We start from the raw sequence: 21,426 nt of genomic DNA, 5'->3' as shown, positions 1-21,426 counted from the left end.
CCGGACGACTGACTGCGACACAAACCTTCACTCTCTATTGAGAGAAAATGAGCATTGTGTCTCCCATGAAATCGGCATCGGAAATCTGTCAGAGGGTGTCAATATATAGCGTTAGTTACTTTTCATCGACGGCCACTTCTAAAATGCCGGCAAAGAAACAAAAGAAAACCGAAAAGGTACTGAAAAGAAGCGTGGGTTAGGCTACTGTAGTTTGACATGTGGTAGCTACATGCAGACCAGTATTTGTTGTTGTTTGTTTTAGTACATATCGTTCATTTCCCTTTGAATTTCGTTACTAAACAACATATAGGAGGTAGGTGTTTGATATTAAGTGTATCGAATTTTCATTTGAAATAGTAACTATTCACTATTCACTAAAATGCTGCATCGAATAAATGAAAATTGTCCCATTATTTGTTCTGTCTGTCACATGACAGTGGTGATGTGAACGTCGGTGATATCACTTAACGTGAGGGTTAAACTGAAACATAATTATGATAAAATGACTTTACGTGACAGAAGAAATTAATATGTCAGCTTTCACTAAAGCATTGCATTATGTTATGAAATTGTAATTTAAGTACAAACCTTACTTTTAGGCTTGTCGTTTTTATAATCCTAAAACTTTACAATAGGCCGTTCGACTTTAATATTTGGATAGTTTTCATCTTCTAATTTCCCTTTGAATGAAGAAAATACCTCTCTAAAAGTAGGTTAAACCAACTTATGTACTTTGTTGTGCACTTCTTATTTTTTCTTTCATAGAAGTTGACACATACATAGTTTACATATCTGCATATTAATAAGTCAGTTGACTTTGAAAGTCGTGTCGAATCCATCAAAACAACAGAGAACAGGGTCCTTTAATGCTGCTCATCAGTTTTGAATGTTTAACTAGACAATAGTTTTTACTTATTATTTAGTAAAGTATACAGCAAGTGTTAAAACACATTACTACATACATAATATACATGTACTTGTGTGTCATGTATACTTTGTGACTCATGAAGTCAAGTTTCATCAGCACTAAATTACTACTATTACTACCATTTAAACTTCAGTTTTATCATTACTAACATTATGTATTTACAGGGAATGTCACTTGCTGCAGCGGATACTGGAACATCGAAAGGAGACAGCGAAGGAGCTGTTGTCGCCAATTCTAATTCTACCGTCGCTATCAAAGTATTGGCAAAACCCGGAGCTAAATTCAATAGTATTACAGGTGAGCAAGAGTTGTCTCTCTTCGTTAGTGAAGGATAAAAATCTTCATACCGTCGCTATGTTTAGGAAATTTGCCAACGACTCCTCAGGAGCTACATTTTGTGAAGCAATGCCCATGTGTCTGGGTCCAAAGATGATTACAAGACCAACGATGTTCCGAAATTTGTTAGTTCTTACATAAGATTTGAGACATTTTGACGGACAAATGTCTGGCATAGGCTACAGAATCAACACACAACAATTCTACGTTCTCATCCACATATAATTGTTCAATCTGGCTCCATACCAGACATCTGTTTGTCGAAATGTCTTATTTCTGTTGTATGAGTCAGAGGAAGCTCGGGCTATAGAACCTGTTCAGATGGGTTGTTGGAGGTTATACATAGAAAACTTAATACTGCTTCGTCAATAGGTTCTATTTTCTTTTTGGTTTGGGAAGCCATCTGGATACCCCGCAGCGGGCCAGTATTAAACAAGGACGAGGGGGCACAGACTCTTGCACAATTATGACCAAGTGTTAAACAAAGCATAGCCGAATTGACAACAGTACATAAGTACCATCTTGTGTATTTTTTTATATGATCTGTCGACCATCTCGTCACACTATGTTCACAGATTATAGTACAGCCGAAAAAGTATGTCGATTCCATACCATATCGCACACTACGCTCCACACTACAGGTCATTTGCCTGATGAGACCTAGATGACCGTGTAGTCATCGAAACGTCACATTCAAAACTTTTACCTGTTGTATTCGAAGGATTTCTATTCTATGGCCTATTTTATTGTTCGTCTGTAAATTACATAACATGTTTATTGGTAATGGTAAAATCAGAAATACACAGACTACAATCGTGACAAGTTATCAAAGCCTGTTCCTTCTTCATAGTCCCAAAAGTGTTCTTCAATATCAAATAATATTTTTGTTAAAGATTTCCTTGAAAGATACTGGCCAGGTAGGATCAGCCATGATAAGTGTTCAGTTTAGACCAATTCTGTTTTTTTTATCCACCATTTTTCCAGGGATTAAATTAGTTGTTAGTGTGCAGCTGATGATCAGAAGTCTCCATGGACACAACATTCTAGCGACTTGTCGGTAGGTTGGCTTTCCTTACTCTCGATAGGCCTATCACAAGTAATGTGCTGGTGAGATTTGTGATGGCAACCATTTAAAAAATGTAAAGGAAAGTGAGAAATGCTGAAGCCATTGTGTAGAAACAATTGCACATAGGTGAATATACCATTGTATGTCGACCAAGATATTTCTAACTTATCTAGGAAAATGTATAAACATCGTTTGACTAAATATAGATGATTCGAGAAAACATCGTTCAGGTGAATATCATTTTTATTTTGCGATTTTGAACTCTGGACAGGTTAAGACTGAAGGTCTTTATTTTGATAGAATAGATAAACTGATACAAGTCGGGAACGATTTATCCACTTGGTCCGTAGTTGTGTTGGTACAGACCAGGCCTGTACACCCGAACATCGATCTTTCAATACAGTAGTTAATGGCTCCTCTGATAACTTGACAACCCCTTGATGGTCTGATTAGTGCGAGCAGACGATACTAGTTTATTTCGTCTTCCGAACATAAAATCTTGCATGTCAGTTTTAGTTATTTACACACGTGTTTTTCCATATCCTCTGAAAGCTTGTATTGGTTCCCCAGTCTATATCACTGGGTTCTTACTGAATATCAGAACATTTCTTTCATTGTCCTATAATAAAAGTGTCAGAATTAAACAAAACTTTTTTATGCTTTCGTCATTTTTAATGGGGGTAGGACGGGGATGGTGGCAATGAAGGAGGCTCCTAGAATGTTACCTGTAATGTCAGCCATTCATATCATGTCAAGTTTCAAATCACATCTTGAGAACTTCTCATCAAATTTGACTCTTTTGCATGGAAACGTGACATTTATGTCTAGCAAATATCTTCTAGTTAATTAGTTGGTTCATTTCGTATAATGCAACCAAAATAATGAATGCAACTTATTTGCTTCTTGTCTAATTACGTAATTGTTGTTAAAGTACACGAAGCGTGATTTAAGTCTTTGTCAGTAATGTACAAAGGATGTTTTCTGTTGAAATTGTGCTATCTAGAATAAATCTAGGAATTTTTTACAACTCGATGAGAAGAAGATTGGAAAGCTTGTGTAACATGCAGAATGTACCACATCATTTTGGCAAGACCAAATGTTTTTTTTTTACTATGAAATGATATAGAATGGTAATTATTTTTATAAACTAGTACTTTCCATGTAATCGACCTTCTAAGTCCAAATGTTACACATCGCGTTTCGCGTCATACAGGGTTCTGGCTCCTAACCGTCTATTTAAGCTCTTGTGAGACCAGAAGTTTATTCAATCTTCCACTTGCCATTACTGTTCCATCTAAGTGTTACATTCCAGATATTGGATATCGATAAAACGAATGACAAAGCGACAAAAAGGTAAAATAAATTGATTTCTATAATGATTATGTTTCAACGGTTAGTTAGTATTTCTCAACTTATAAAAAGATAAAGAAAATACCAACATGTTAACATAATCGTAATCCAAACATGAATTCCATAAACTAGGGCTAAATATAAACAAAAGAAAGATTTACACGGAGACTCTTGAAGAAGTACAAAAAGAATAAGACCAGTTGTTCCGGAAGAGTAAGCGTCTTCAGCTTGATCGACGACACCCGCCATGTAAACCTTGGTAAATCAAATCAAGTAATGTCATGACTTCGGCACACTAACGAGCATCAAACATGTCCAGCTTGATATGAAATAAATAAATAGAATATTTCTCAGTGAGATGACTCTGGTGACCATAAGTCTTCCCAATTACTTTCATCAACTTCATCTTTTTAAACACTGTGTTACGAGTTTGTCCGTCAGTTGACGACTTCTTGCACGAAAATCATGATAATGGGATCAGGCCCTTGAATATCGAATAACTGTGACATGTAAATACCATAGATTGGGGATGCACAGATATTGCTATCCAGATATGGAAAACTCGCAATAGGGAAATTCAAAATCATCACGTTTATCATACAGCTTGGTGGAAAGCTGTCCATGTTAGTTTTGTTGTAGGAAAACATTTGGATAAGCAGCTGATGTAGAAGAGTTTGTCGTCTTCTCTTTCCAATTTCAAAGATGACATTGGGAACGATTCCATTGTATTTCTTCTGTTTTATATTCATGTTTTACATATTTTTTTATAAATAACAATCAGTTACGCTGTGGGTATCATTTCGGCGCTGACTATCCATGATAATTTGCTTCGTTGATTCGACGTTTTAAAGGATTTCTAGTTCATTGTCCCGATGTCTCGTAAACTCTGGACTAATAGTTTCCTGCTAATTTTGAGATAATCTGTTCCTATCCTCAAAAATGGCCGCGATAGTTCCGTCGGTTAGAGAGTTGACTACGTAGCATGAATATGCGTGGTTTGGTTGCTCCCTGGGATGGTTTGTGTATCTCAGGATACTGAGAAACTGGCCGGTTTGTGTTATTTCTATGGACAAGACACTTTACCCTTATTGCTCTGTATGGCCTTATGTATGGTGTTCATTGTGGTAGCCTTCAGCTATTGCGAGGATACCTTGCCTCAAAATGACATTGGCTGTTCGTTCACGAGGCAATAAACCCAACAAACAAACTATCGCCAACGTCTAGGATTTAATCTGAACCTTGTTTCTTTGGGCGAAGATGAAATATTTTAAACGATGTATATTATATTAAAGATAATATAAAATGAGACACTCCTTGTGTTAACGACCGCCTGGTATACTGGGGATGTCGGATTCATAGCCACAATTAATGTGGACAATAAAGGCGCCCTATGCAGTGAAGTTTTCACTTCCTTGTCTGGATACTTAATGAATTTCAATGTAACATACGGTATACAACACCAAACAGTGAGCGGACTTTCGTCGATTCAGCAGTTAGATCCTATATTTTTATATACACGTTATTCACTAATTGCATCTGCAAATAGCATAAAAAATTATAATCCCGAAAACTTGTCTCCTGACTTTAAAAAGGAAAGCGAAATTCACAACAATTTTTTAGTTTGTGAAGATATTTGTTTATGGACTATTTGATATTTTCACGCTGAAAGAAAAGAGCCATTTTCGAAACTCGGAGTTAGAATTTCTTGAGCTTACATTATTTCTTTCCCTTATGAAGCAATAATTATCATAGCTCTGTGATAAAAATAAAATATGTGAAGATAACACCATTTCAGCACGTTAACCGAAATACCAAAACAAAAAGGCACATTATTGAAATTACTATATATATCTTAAAAAACAATGATAAAAAATCAAAGTGTAAAAAGTTACTGTATATCAAATGGTTTTTTTCTTACAGTTGATGTTTACTGAGAACAAACATGGAAAGAATGGAGAAATGAATGCTCATTTATAGCAGAAATAACACGGCTTAACTAAGGTCGGTAAAGCGCTGTAGCCAGACCGTGCTTTTGGCTTATATTATTGCCAGAGACGGTAGCCGATAAACGGAATATTGCAGTTGAACTTTGAGGGTTAGTTTTGAAGTTTTGAAACAAAGCTCGCTTTGTTAAACGAAAGTTCATTACCTAAAAACAAAATTTCTCAAATCGAATCCGAGTACATTCATTTCAACGAGCAATGCAAATGAAACATAATACTGCCTGGACGAGACCATTTCGAATAACCTAATGAACACCGATATCAGTCGGATTAAATTTAGATATAAAAAACAAAAAAGTTTCATTAATACATTGATGAGGAAATATCAGATTTTTTTATTCATGAATTTAAGATCGTAATTAGACCGTATGGAACCTTCCTCGACTGTAAATGAAAGTGTTGAAAAATGTAAAAACAATCAACCATAGAGGAATGTATCGACTTTCCAGCTATACGACTTCAATATTTGGAGATATTTTTTTCTTTGCTATTATGAATAGAAATGAGTAATGGGTGAAACATGAATCTCACACGCTTAGCCTATTTATGGTTAAACAAATTTCTGTCTGTGATTTATGGTTTAGCAATTGTAGCGTTAAGTCGACTGGAGGCAGTGTTTACCGTAACTTGTAGTCACCAGGGACAGAAGGGAGAAGAGAGACACCTTCAATACGTCACTTATCCAAAATGATTAATCTTATTAAATGTATTTATACCGACACACACTCTTCGTTATGAAATATTGCCCTGTAATCCAAATTGTAATATACCGCTGCTTTGTAAACGAGGCGTGCAGTAACGGCGATAATTTATGGCAACGAGTTTATCTTTTGAGACATTTGAGTGTCTTGTTCTGGCGCAGAGGAATCGTTCTGGGACCCGTGATTGGTTTTGATGGTTCAGCTGCTATCAAGAGAAAACGTTTTAAATATTACACATATGTTCAAGATTTTGTGGTTAAAAATTCTTACTGATGGAGTGGTTGATTTCTGACATGGTGAACGATTATTAAAAAGATTCCAACTATTGTGCACAATTCTCGCTAACTACTGCAAATACATCAAATGGATGTCTATATGTTACTTATAAAACACAATCACACTTTTCACAAGTTTTTGTGATAAAACATTTTACCTTTCCGGACCTTAATTTTATTACACACGGAAATTGTTATGTACTGCAATAAGAAAACTTTCAGAATGGATGTTTATTTCATAGGCCATAAGTTTGAAGTTTAAACATATTTTATTGACAAAAAAACATGTCAAAGAGGTTGGTCTGTAAGTTTTACCAACTTATGATCGACTTCTCCCTTCAATATATATACAATATAGTACGACAACAATAGTCACATGGTGACATCTATAGTATTTGAGGGCAAGTAACAGTTTGTTTTAATCAAAATCTATTTGAAATTATCTGTTTGATCGAACAATTATATTTAGACAAATGTATTATGACATATGAACGCAATACCAGGTTTAGCAAACATGGAACCTCCAGTAAAAGCGTGTTATTCAATAGTGTTTTAAACACTCGTTTTATTAGGGCCCAAACACTGAGATATATCGGCCAATACAGCATTCCGACTAAAATGACTAAGCCTTCCGTCTGTTTAGTATTCCGAACGATATGACTAAGACTTTCATTTAATTCGTATGTCGGTAATACATGTATGATGTGAACTCCCGTCAGTGAAGTTTGCCGGCTTCTAAGACAAGGACTTCCGTCCGTCCAGTGTTTCGGCAATTATCACTAACTTCCATCCATGAAGTTTTTCGGCTAATATGACGAAGACTTCCATTTGTCCATTTCATCTATGAATATCGCTCTAACATTTTAGCTTCGTTTATTGTCTTTAATGACCAGGCCTTAATTTGTCTGTTTGATATATCGGCTAATATGACTAGGGCTTCCGTTTGACCTGGATAGGAATAACGTCCAATTAGTTTGTCGGTTAATGTGACTGTAACGTCCATCTGTCCAGTATTCCGGATAAAATGACAAGCATCCGCTTTGCAGTTTGTCGGTCTGTGATATAGATTTCTGACTGTCCGATATACGAAGTAACGTGACATGGACTTCCGTCTGTCCAGTATCATGTACTAAGACTGATTTCCGTCTGTCAGGTATGACGAGAACGTTCTCCATCTTGACTGTTTAATATTGAATTGTACATGTACTGCCGTATTGCCATCCTCAGCATGTTGAATGTTACATCAATATGTATATATATAGAAGCCATCTTGGGACTATCTGCATCTCCAGTTTATTGTAAACCAATTGAACTGTCCTCGAAAGGATTTAAGAAAGGAATGTATGTCTGTCGCGCGGAAATGAGGAAGAGGATCTTGATACTGTCCATTCCGGTGTTTTTAACTTTATAATTTGATTGTTATATTACATTGTACTACAAGGCCAAAATTAATCATGCGGTAAAGAGATATTGTGTTTCAGAGCCGATAAGATCTGGCACTTTGACGGAGGATTAAAGTCGCAGGAATGAAGAAAAGAAGATATATTTCATATATCCTTTGATTGAAGCCACATTCACGACACGACATCTTTGTCATTTTCTAATATCACGGACGCTGGAAATCGTTGCTGAAGAGATCATTAGATACATTTGATGGTTCCTTTGACATGCGCAGTGATATCAGATCAAGGACCGTGTTCATACGTCTCATGTTGGGATTATATTGAAGTGACGGCAGTATGTGTCCTTGGAGGTAGATATAAAGAATTGCAACCTAATGCATTGTGTTCTTTCTTCGTTACATAATCCAAAGTACCCTGCGGAGATCTAGTGACATTTACGTGTTTTGATCACAACCAATGACTCTAGATTTCAGAAACATTTGAGTCACAAGGTAAAAACAATAGGGCTGAAGATGTGTGATTACAGTGTATATACGTTAAAATCATACAATTGCTTCTGTAAACAGACATAATTGTACAGAAAAAGAAACAAATTTATGAAATTGTACTGACACGTACACTCGAAAAGATGTCTTTCCGACATCAGATGAGAATAAAATGGCCGTTTGGCATTTGGTAAACAGCACACTTTTCTTGTATTATCTACCAGCATCTGAATTAAGCTTTAACACACATATCCACGAGATCATCCCAGATAGAAGGTACTGTCTTATGTATATGGCCATAGAGCAGCATCTGCTGTCCAAATATTGCAAAAAGAAGAAAAACAACTGTTTTTGAGATTGTCAGCCTAGATGAGAAAGGTTATGGGACCTGTCTCTTAGAAGTGACAAACCAAATTGTTTTCTCTCAACACTGGAACACGGCCTGGTTAATCCGCTGTTGATATATTGTGACCGGACTTGTGTTTAATGTTACTGTTACCATGTAATGACATTCCATTATGATAGCACTATAAAAGCGTTTCCCTAATATCATTACACATTCCATTATGATAGCACTATAAAAGCGTTTCCCTAATATCATTACACATTCCATTATGATAGCACTATAAAAGCGTTTCCCTAATATCATTACACATTCCATTATGATAGCACTATAAAAGCATTTCCCTAATATCATTACACATTGTTACAAAAAGATAGATAAACGGGATAAATAAGACTTCCACGACTCTAATAGCTATTGATTTAGGCAACAAATCAATTAACGGAATTATTTAACTTATACATGACACTTTATATATGGTATAATGTGTTGTTTCGAACTTCCTTTGTTGTCACAGTGTACGTTTAATGTGAAATTTCCTAGTAAAATACTAGCCAAAAAGTACCTTTTGACTAGAGAGAACTTCTTTTTAGTTCGAGCTAGAGGTTCCGGGTTCGAATACTAGCGGAGGGATTGAAATAGATAATAGCCTCTGTTACAGATGAGTTACAATATAAATAAAGGGATGTATACATATGTCTACGGATGAAATTTGATGAATGCAGCGCTTACAATCGTTGATGGATATTGCAGGTATCGGGGAGGAAAGAGTGGGTATACAGATTGCAGCTCCACCTGTTGACGGAGAAGCGAACACAGTATTAGTGAAATATCTGTCCAAGGTATTAGGTGTAAGGAAAACAGATGTTTCGTTGGATAAGGTAAAACACAAACAAGTTCACATTCAACAGCAGCTTTTACCGACACATGGATCGGAGTATAAAGAACCATACATTGAATGGATGTTAACTCAAAGTTTTGTAAATGTAAATCGTAATTTTAAAGATTTGAAATTAAATTCATTTAAACTTTGTCGAAAAAATGTGCTTCGTCCTACAAATTGACTGAAGAATAGCGATACTTTGACAGTAATCTGTATTATACTTGAAAAAATGATTTCTAATGACGGTACTTAATTACTTCCATCGAGGTGGAATTTGTAGACAATATTTGAATATACGTATTTATGGTCTATTCAGGGTTCCAGATCACGACAGAAGGTGGTCGTAGTCAGTGGAATGGACAGACAGTCGGTGCTCGACAAACTCGGCTCTCAAGTTGACAACGGGTGAAGAAGCTATGAAGGTGCGCAAACGACCACCAGGAGACGGCCATAATCACGGACAGACGAATCCCGGTCCAGAGGTGGCAAGGATTCCGCATAAAGATATAAAAAATATCGTAATGAAATGATAAATGACACTACGTTTTCCTCAATACCAAGATCTTTCAGATAATCTGTAGTTGTTTTTCAGCGGGTGAGTTGCCTTGAGTGCTTTGATAGTTAGAATGCATCACTATCGGAATTACTAAAGCTGCTGTTATTTATAGACAGCTTACATATCACAACAGGTGGAATAAGTATGTAAGACGTTTCGTTTGTTACCGCTAGTCACATTTAAAAAAAGAAACTACGGAACATAATAAAGTTAGCCGTATTTAACACCAAAGAATTACTAAAGTCTATGCTTGATACTATCCTGCCGATGATTTTTTCATTTTTGTATGAATTCACCTTGCCTATAAGTAAATATACACAGCCCTAATGATTCTCTTTTCAGTTTGTGTTTGTAAAATTTGTATCTGGTTTCTTATAATTTTGAACAGGTAAATAGCATGCTTCAGTACGTATGTGATAAACATTGTCGATTGAGGTACTTTTCAGATCAGATATAATAATTACGTTTTAGGTGTGAATCTGTGTAATATATTATTGCATTTTCAAAAATTATTTACTCAAGTAAAGATATGAGATATGACAGTATTAAACGATAACCATTCTGTAACTAGTTCTGTATCTAGTTTTGTTATTTTCGAGGATGGAATAAAAATCGCGAAAAACACATTTTGAAAATAAAAGAGAAAACTATGAATTATTTACCAATTCAGTGAAAAAACGGCTTTTTTATTTCAAGCTTTTGGTAAAATCACGGCATCTAAACTATCGAAAGTGTCAACAAGGTACATGTTAATGCGCAGCATGATTTTATTATATATAACATTTTGCAATCGGGATTAGATACGCGGGAAGGGAAAGACTGATCCAAAACATGACACATACTTTCAAAAACCTGTATCCCTTTACATTATCAAGCTCGAAAAGGAACATCTCTACAGCTTGTTCCATCAATTTTACAGATTTTCTATCTAATTGGAGTCTGATTAAGATGCAGGCTCCCGCTAATGCACCGAGTAGCTGTACCGTTATGTTAATTACAATCACGCTTAACATCGTGAGACACTTATTATACTCGGTAACATTATAAAAACAAGGGTACTAGTATTCCTATTGGAGTCCCCACTCGTTTGTTTCTGCTAGATTTAGTATACAAATTTTGACTTAACATGGGGCACTGCTCTTGAATTTTTCCATATCAGTTACTAATACAACATCTTACACGTTCAACAGACATCTGATTTATGATGTCAGAATTCAAAGTTACAAAGTGTTGTGTTCTCAATTATATCGGTCCAAACGCTGTTAGATTAGGTATGGTATTCCAACGGGTTCATGAACATCTTGAAATCAATATTTATGTACTTATTTAATGAACGTAGTCTTCGTAAACATCACTGGTATCTGTATTGTCGGTTAGTGTAGTTTCCATGACAATCGTATTAAGCAGTGTTTACGTGGTTTGATTGGATACTTGGTAGTTGATAGGTTAATTTTGAATAATATCCTATAACTTGTTGACAAATTCACCTTTAATGAAGGTTTGCGATTGCCTGTATAAATGTACTGAAAAGTTTAAATTCGAGTTACAACATTTTACGAAATTTCAAAGGTACTTTCCGAAAGTTTAACGAATAGCATCGGCGATATCGTGTTGGTTCTTTTCACGCGGTATATACTGTTGGTCGGTGTACCTCACTATGAATTCGTCTCTGTGGAGGAATAAACATTTGTACGACTGCGTCATAGGCCTGAAAAATGTCTACAGAATCTCTACGGTCCACTTAGCGAAGCAGTGTTCAGACATTGAATGCGTTTTTCTGTTTTTGAAAACGAATCCAACATGATGCAGAATTTTCTTTCGAACCTTGTTAACTCAGAGGAATCTGTGATATGTCCAAAGGTGTCCGATTCTTTAGGAAGCAGACGACGTTTTACAACCATTTACTGATACAACTTCAGAGGAAATCTGTCATCTCAAATCGCATAAGTGTAGAATCATGGAATCCTTAGTTCGAGGCGACTAATGTGGCCCTACCCTTCTTTGGAAATAATGTAGAATAAGCAAACTTTTAGAGGGGATGTTATATGTCCTTACCCTGCTGGGAAATTGAATGTCGAATGATTCCATCAATCATTGATTCCATTGGTTATAGAGATGTAATGCTGGAAAATGGAGTGTAAAATAATTCCATCAAACTCATAGAGGGGTTTACATAGGTCCTACCCTACTCGGAATTCGTGTATAGAATGATTCCGTTGATTAATCGAGTTTAAAATGATATAAAGTCTTAAAGGGATGTAAAGTATTTCTACTCTGCTGAGAAATCCAGTGTAGAATGATTCCATCAAAATCGAGTGTAGAATAATCCATTCAAACCTTCAGATTGAGGCGACTAATGTGGTCTTATCCTGCTTGAAAATCGAGACAATCTGATGCATCCTTTGGTATTGATCTCCTACTTCCAGTAACACCATTTTGGATTTCTATCTTGTCTATACTTATAACCAATCAGCTTAAACCAACAAACACTTTCTCCAAAGTCTTGATAACAGCTGATGGGGCTCTTATGGTTTAGAGACATTCTGACTGGCTATAATGTCAACATTTAGCTGTATATACGGAAATCCTGACCTGCAAGTTCAGTGAAGTGAGAACTTGTTTTCCTAAGTCACTCGACAACATTTGCAATTGTAAGTGCTTCGTGTCTATTTTTACATCTTTGTAATATCAATAGATCTATAAGTCAGCTGTTGATAATGAGATAAAATAAAGTCGTGAAAACATACATGTAAATGATTGTAGCTTGTACAATCGATATATTTATATCAATTAAGAAAAATTAACTTTATCAGGTAACAAATCGTATTTGAGGGATATTTGTTTGTGAAATCCAATTTTCCGTTAGTTTGATTTTTCTCTTTTGCAAATTTTATATAAACCTTGTTTCCTACTGAAAATTGTGAAGCTGACAAGGGGTCCAGGGCAACTGTTTAAGCCACTAATGCCGTATTTACGATCCCGCATGTAGGCATGACAGTTTTATGAGAACTTACCCATTTGTACTAAACTTAATCCAGTATTCGAGAAAAAAAGTTTATTTTTATAGGAATTTAGAACTAAGATTGGGCATGACTGTCAGAAATATTCATGGAAATGGAAATGAGGAAAAAGTCAGATTTGAATGTAAAACATTTTTAGCCATAAATATATTTGTGGCAATTTGTCATGTATCATATGGCGAAGTGTATATAATTGTTGTACGTAAGGAGAGCAGCCTTGTATTGCACGGACCGATGTCGGGAACTAGTTTTACTATCGGCTTGGGGTCCCACAACGCAGTTCCCACCTAAATCAATTATGCAGGCCACGTCGCAGTGTTGACAACTCCACTGTGGGAATCGTCCCCGAGAAACCCTTTCCCCTCGCGTCCCCAATCGATTAACGCGAGGTCCAATCAGGGTTTCTTTGATTTGAGGCGTCCAAAGGAACATTTTCATCCGTCATAGAAAAACTAATGTATTGATCCTTTTTACACCGTCACTTTAGGAACAGAAAATATCACATTTTTAAAAATAACATTATCACAGTCAAATCTTGCATATGCGTTTCTCTGTCAACAAATGTTCTTACGAAGGTAAGAAAATATAAACCAAAAATCAATAAGTGGTAACCGTAAACGGTATCTCATTAATTATTTATAAAAAATTACAAAATACTATATTTAACGATTGTTTTTTTGTAACTTGTAGGATAATGAACGATTGAAAAATACCCATTTACAACAATCACGAGTATATGTAACCTGGTTTTATCACCGTAAAATAACTATCTCGACGATGATTTGACTGTCTGTACCAACGCCTGTTTTGGTGACGATATCAGGGCGTGATGGTATGACCTGTAGTGAAATGCCGTTAACTAATAAGCAAAACTGACAAAGTCAGGAATTTGAGGAAATGTTTTAATTCATACACTTTGTCATAGATAAGGGACCATCTTTTTCAGCATGAAGATTTTAATCAAGACAGATTTTATCGTTTGTGAAGGTAAACTTTGTCGTACTCCGTGCAGTGTTTACATTGGTGTTTGCTGCTGCATGCTATCAAGCGTCATGTGCACACTCAACTAAACAATAGACCGGATTAATCTGGGGTACCCTAACTAAACACAGGTTTACTCTGCCATAGAAAGCAGCGTTTGGTATTACCGGTAATACATTCACATGCTTGTATTATATCTCAAAATTGACAAATGCTGAAAGATTACTGAAAGACACAAACAGGCAAGGCTGTCTTGGGCACGTGATCACCGGATCTGGAATATTCAGTCTCATGAAATCCCTTATTTACAGGATCCGTGTTTGAGGACCAAGAAATACAGCAAACTATGATAATTACATTCTGGACACAACAGCAATGGTTGTTTGGTGATGCATTTTTTCTAAACTGTAAGTTTCGCTTGCATGTCCTAGACGGAAGTTTAAATGGGCAAAAGTACCGTGCACGGATCATTCGACTGTGAGTTGTGCCACCTTTCGACGCCCAACCATTGGCCGATTGGCCCTGCCAGTGAAAGACTATCGCCACCGAGATATGATGGAGGCACTCACATGGCCTGCAATGTCGCAGAACATGAACCCAATTGAGCAATTGTGGTGCAATCCCAGACAAAAAGTCAATTCACGTGATCCAAAATACCAAACAATTTTAGAATCACGGACTATATTGATTCAGTAGAGCACTTCCGGTTCTGTAACTTTTCCTGTCAACTGTATATAGTTTCGTTAGATGCCTAAAACAGCATCCTTTAATACTCTGTTGTCATCGAATATTTGTCCTGGATACAGGGAACAAATTTAAGCCCAATCTAAGAAACGGTCGGTACTTTACTTATGGACAAATGTATATAGCTGATAAAGCAAGGAATTGGTAGAAATAGATATAAAAAATTACTGCAAAACAAATCGGGAACTACATTTTGCGCGTTTCATTTTCCATTTCGTGGTCGAAATATACATGATATTTTCACCATGCATGGTTGGTATGGCATTATACATTTCTTACAAACAGATATCCCATGACTGGGACACTGCTCGGTAGTTTTTATGTCTTTGAGACTAAATTAATTTTGACGTCCAACCCAAGTTACACGAATGAATGACAAAGCTATTATTATCGACAAGGTTTCCTACTATTGTCAATCGGTAACACTGCTGGTTCAGATGTACCCACTAGTGTAACCGTGGTTACAATAACGGCTGCAGCTACCTCCGCTAATCAGATGCCAACTGTGGCTGCAGACATATCCAGTTACAATCGTGGTAAAGGTTACAATAATTTGTGTTTCAAGCATAGGAGAGTATTGTCTTTTTGACACCCTTGGCAAAATGTTATGAAAAGTACCTGTGTTCTGCAGCATATAAAAAACCAACCAAACAAACAAACTCATGATTCATCTTAAGAGGGCTTACATAGGACCAGCGACTAGTAAGTTGTTTGTGTCACAAACCAATTAATTATCGGATGTCTTCGAATTGCTAGCGGCACCGGAACCAGAACCATTGTGTTCCGAAGATGCTGCCTTTTATTTATTTAGTTTTTGTCTTTCTTTTAAAAAAATCGAACTTTTTGTTCTAGATATTGATATCATAATTTTATCCCCTTCGTTTCCTTCCAGGAACCAATGCAAATAGTCAGTGAGCATGCCTGTATATAGTGAATATTTCCTCACAGTTTACTTGTGCCCCTTTATTCCCAGAACGTGCGTGACTTGTCGATGTATACTACTGTGTGTTACTGATCCACCAATATCAGATACACGTAACGGGCGATTTATTGCGAACCATGCACGCTTCTTGCTGATTTTTTAATGTTTGTTTTCAAAATTTTGTAATAACTCTAAATAAATGACGTGCTCGGTGACAGATTTTGTACACGAAAGCGGAAACGTGAGGGACAAGCATAGCTGATCACTGGAACAAGCACCTTGTGCGACAGTAACACAGGTTGATCAAAGCCAGTGCTCTCATAACTAACACAAACATCCTACACTGAACATCATGTCTAATTCCTGATGATATCATAGCCTTAATGTTTTATTTAAAGACTCTTTACTCGAAGACGCATCTTTTCAAGTGAACATCACAGAAACACTGAAGGTACTATGTCAGTAATATCTGTTTTTAACAACTGTGTTCGATTTGTCCTCCCCTATCAACTTGTCGTGATTGAATCGTATTAGTGAATAAGAACAACGTAACAGGTCGGCCCCTGTTTACCGAGTTAGGAGACTAGGTTCGAATGGAGTCGACCCATTGCTATCGTGTTTGAAGTACAAATCATGCATGAAGACTACATTATCGAATTTTTAAAGTCATTTTAACGCCATATTTTCCTATTCAGTTCAGTAATTTGTGTTTCTAGCTGTAAGAATTGTCTAAATATTTTTTTCATTCTGATATATCGTTACTGATATCATTGTTCATCTGTTCTGTAAGGACTAAATCAATGTTTCTCCTTGTAAAAGTGGAAAGACTGTGACAAGAGAGTCAGACATGCTGTTTGTCATTAAGATATATAAAACGTGTACTTTCCCCATCCAAACGATACAGAGCGACGTTGAATTTATCTTTAATATTGTTATAATGTCAATATGGACATAAAGATAGGATGATAGTCTGTTAAACCCAGAACAGAATGATCAGGAATCCTGGAATTCATTGTACTCGCAAAATCCTGCGTTGATCAAATTGTTCTTTTACTATACCTGTGGCGACGCGTATCACTCCTAAAAAGCACGACAGATGTAATAGCCATTGAAAAACACTTAAGTTATCATAAAATATCTCGGTGAGATGTTTAAGCTGGAACATAGAGCGAAGTAACACAGATTGATATAGACACCTCTGACTGGCGCATCACATATTCTGTTATTAATATCAACAGCAAAATATCGTCTCATGTTAATAGCAGGACTAGTCTATTTATTAAAAATTCTGAACTTCAAGAAAAAAAGTTTTTATTATGTTCCTTACTTAATTTTATATTTCATGTACCGATAAAAATGTCTCCCAGACATATAATGACGTTTTGAAAGTTCATCTGTACAGTAGTTAGATAAAAGTTTGGTGTGAGACTCGCTCCGCATGAGCCACGTATATGAATGAACTTTAGAAGGTTACAAAAGATATACAAAAGACACAGTTGTGAATAACATTTTTTAATACAAAGTTAGAGTTAGATACAGTAAAGCTAAAAAGGAATAAAAGTGCATCATACAGCTGTTGCGTCCTTTTAGGGTTCATCAGTGATGGCAATGGTCTATCTAAATTTTGAAGCATAGGAGGCTACCAAGGAATATCTGAAGTGATTGAAACGAAAGTCAAAATTTAGATGGGTCCCATAATTTATTAAATCTCGTAAGTTTCATATATCTGATAATTTTGGAACAACGTTACGCACTTGCGTATATCCAACCAGCCATGTATATCATTTGTAATCTTGAAGATACAAAATCTCATTTTATTGGCTGTTCCAGGCATGTCATAATATGAACAGTGACGCTACGTAGTGAATTAAAAATGCCTCCGTTTAGGTTTGTCCTTCACGTTTTTTCTTTAAAATTTGTCGAAATGTAACATATTCGCTTTGTGTGATAAAAGTATCTTCTCACGTGCGAGATTATGAAACTTTTTGCTCGCTAAGATTCGAAGACATTTTGAAAAAACCTGGTAAGATTCATTTTTATAAAATCTCGTATGAAATGAAAATTCATTTTAGATCTTATTACGTGGCAAAAATGACATTAATAAAAAATTGGCGCGCACTCTAATATTTTCTGCAAAGTTCTGTCATTCATGTCGACTATGAATGCCAGATATATACTTATATAAATATTTCTTTCCTCTTTGTAAAAGTAGATTACACTTTCTTATATTGCGTGGACAGGCAGGGATAGGGATATTGGGGCATGCTAAATTTTCATTGAACTATTCTAGGTTTAAGTTGTTACAAGCACATGTCTGTGCAAGAAATTTATCGTGAACAATGGCTATAATGATTATTGGTGAAACTGCATGTTGACAAAACCTATATCTCCTGAAAAGGGTTTTTTAGTCGATAACTGTTTTATTATATGACATTTGCCAAAAAATTTCACTTTACAAAATCATCATTTTCTGTCAACAATAGCAATGAAAAATGATGCTGTTGATCTGAATTGATGATTTAATTAATATTGTTAAAATCCAACACAGTAAATATGAAGTACTTGCACATGCTGCTGTACAGTACCATTCATTTAGTGTTTTGTGTCAGAAAAAAGTTTCAAGAGCAATCTATCCAATCCAGCACTGGAAAATTCGTCTGGTTTGACGGGAAATCTTCACGGCTATATCTGTTGCCTTTTTCGTGTTTTTCGAGTCCTTTTATTTCAACAAATTGTGAAATTTTTCGTTATTTATTTTTCATTTAAATTTCTGCCGTCTGTAATGCAATACTGTCAACAAATATATTCAGCAAGCGCTGTGTTGACGTCACGAAAAGTAGCTTTTGGACTTAAACCCGTTTATTAATTCGAGTAAAAATCCGTTTATCAATCCGAGTATAAACCCGTTTATCAATCCGAGTATAAACCCGTTTATTAATCCGGGTATAAACCCTTTTATCAATCCGAGTATAAACCCGTTTATCAATCCGAGTATAAACCCGTTTATTAATCCGGGTATAAACCCTTTAATTACGGCGGGTAAAAACCAGTTTACAAATCTGGGTATAAACTCCTTTATCAATCTGAGTAAAAACCCGTTTACAAATCCGGGTATAAACCCGTTTATTAATCCGAGTATAAACCCGTTTATCAATCCGAGTATAAACCCTTTAATTACTGCGATTAAAAACCCGTTTACAAATCTGGGTATAAACTCCTTTATCATTCCGAAATTAATCAGTTTGATTAAAACCACCTTCAGCAATTTGACTCGAGTTTAATTCGGGTATCTGTCGGATTGCGGAAGGAATACGTACATTTTTTATGACAAAAGTTAGGAATCGCAAATTAATTTTAGAAAAGGAGTGATTTAATATATTGATAATTGATCACATTATGTTTTGTATTATCAGTTTATTTTATTTGAATATAACGGCTTTTAATTAAAACTTCAAAGAGACAGTTCTCGGATTTATCGTTTCCAAATAAGGACAAACGACCCAAATGGGTCCTCATTTTCAAATCTAAACCTCCCAAATCACGGATTTCATTGATACGAAATTACCGGGAGACGTTGGTAAACCCTTTGAACATTCAGAATCGTGTTGAGGAAGACATTTTTCGACATTATGATATAAGCGTAGATGTCACACATTCAATGAATTGATTGAATTTTCTGGTCGGAACTACTGAAAACAAATTTGACAAGAACCATGTTTCAAAGAATTCTCCTTAGGCATATGTTCCTTCTCATAAACAACCTCTGACTTGGGAAACACGTTGAGGGTTTTACACGTAAGCGCCCACGGTAAGTAAAAGATCTTAAACGGGGCATTGATTCTCAAAATTTCCCATAAAACATAATTTAACGGAAAACAAATATGAACGCCACCCACCGAAGACGGAGCACCGCAGAACTCACCAACAATAGAAAATTACTGGTTGTGTGAAGTAAATGCTGCAGAAATTGAAGATATTTAAATACGAAACTGTCTCTAAGAATTTACATCATCGATCAAAGACAAAAATAGCGTCTTGGGGGAGTAACTACAAAACAGGGAGCACGGTTCCGCCGCGAGGAAACACGCCACGTTTATGTTACACATTGCATTGTCTTTTGCGAGGTCGGGCTATCACTTACCATGATGTATGTGGATCATCCGAGTTAGGTTAATCCCCCAATCATACTACCAACTGCTCTAATGACACGATATTTCAACCGATAAATCTCAAAATCAATATGACGCAATGAAGTTATGACGTCACAATGGAAACAATGGAGCATTTAGCTAATTACATCTTCGCAAGTTCATATTATACGTATGTCATGACAAAAATATGTAAAGTTTGTTATTAAACTGATAACAGGGTACTTATGTGAAGCAAACACTATCTGTGTCTATAAATTACTATAATGTGACAACATCATTATGTAAAATGCTTTTAAATGATTCACTTTTGGGAAATACAGTGTTATGCTATTGTGCACAACTACATACTTTCCGCCCCCTTTAAACGTCAGTGTTCCAACTTCGGACGTCGTTTATATTAGTATTTAGTAGCCTCTAACACTCGTATTTGATACCAAATCATCCCTGAACATTATTTCGAAACATTTTCTTCAGGTTTGTAATGACAGTAAAAAAAATAAATATTCTTATACACAAACAGTAGAAGATTCGATGACTACACGGTCACCATCATAAGATAAATGTCTAGTGTGGAGCGTACAAGCACTGACGTACGAAGTGTACGAGATCTACACGGTCACCATCATAAGATAAATGTCTAGTGTGGAGCGTACAAGCACTGACGTACGAAGTGTACGAGATCTACACGGTCACCATCATCAGATAAATGACCAGTGTGGAGCGTACAAGCACTGACACACGTAGTGTAAGAGATCTACACGGTCACCTTCATCAGATAAATGTCTAGTGTGGAGCGTACAAGCACTGACGTACGAAGTGTACGAGATCTACACGGTCACCATCATCAGATAAATGACCAGTATGGAGCGTACAAGCACTGCCACACGTAGTGTAGGAGATCTACACGGTCACCATCATCAGATAAATGACCAGTGTGGAGCGTACAAGCACTGACGCACGTAGTGTACGAGATCTACACGGTCACCTTCATCAGAAAAATGACCAGTGTGGAGCGTACAAGCACTGACATACGTAGTGTAGGAGATCTACACGGTCACCTTCATCAGATAAATGACCAGTGTGGAGCTTACAAGCACTGACACACGTAGTGTAAGAGATCTACACGGTCACCTTCATCAGGTCAATGACCAGTGTGGAGCTTAAAAGCACTGACGCACGTAGTGTAGGAGATCTACACGGTCACCTTCATCAGATAAATGACCAGTGTGGAGCGTACAAGAACTAATGTACGTAGTGTAGGAGATCTACACGGCCACCT

At 36.2% G+C, this 21,426-nt stretch overlaps 2 protein-coding genes across 9 annotated transcripts in view; one reads left to right on the top strand and one right to left on the bottom strand.

The window, feature by feature from the left end:
- LOC132562096 (protein amalgam-like) overlaps window positions 1–21,426 on the bottom strand; it is a 414,615-nt gene that overhangs the window by 115,664 nt on the left and 277,525 nt on the right. The window lies entirely within an intron of this gene.
- LOC132562092 (UPF0235 protein C15orf40 homolog) lies at window positions 20–10,890 on the top strand. Its single transcript, XM_060226821.1, has 4 exons — window positions 20–176; window positions 1,093–1,225; window positions 9,644–9,771; window positions 10,090–10,890. Exons 1-4 carry the CDS (start codon window positions 48–50, stop codon window positions 10,180–10,182), a joined length of 483 nt encoding a protein of 160 aa, XP_060082804.1. The 5' UTR covers window positions 20–47; the 3' UTR covers window positions 10,183–10,890.

Source organism: Ylistrum balloti, unplaced genomic scaffold, assembly GCF_031769215.1.
Source record: "Ylistrum balloti isolate Yb309-2 unplaced genomic scaffold, AGI_CSIRO_Ybal_v1 Utg371338, whole genome shotgun sequence".
Taxonomy (NCBI): domain Eukaryota; kingdom Metazoa; phylum Mollusca; class Bivalvia; order Pectinida; family Pectinidae; genus Ylistrum; species Ylistrum balloti.
The sequence above is the reverse complement of the archived record's forward strand: the minus strand, read 5'-3'. Positions and strand labels throughout refer to the sequence as shown.

What these genes read in the sequence shown, in the direction of transcription:
- LOC132562092 (XM_060226821.1), top strand. Translation starts at nt 48, where the DNA reads ATGAGCATTGTGTCTCCCATGAAATCGGCATCGGAAATCTGTCAGAGG. An exon ending in AACAAAAGAAAACCGAAAAG is followed by an intron (nt 177 to 1,092) that starts GTACTGAAAAGA and finishes ATGTATTTACAG; the next exon opens with GGAATGTCACTTGCTGCAGC. An exon ending in CAGATGTTTCGTTGGATAAG is followed by an intron (nt 9,772 to 10,089) that starts GTAAAACACAAA and finishes TGGTCTATTCAG; the next exon opens with GGTTCCAGATCACGACAGAA.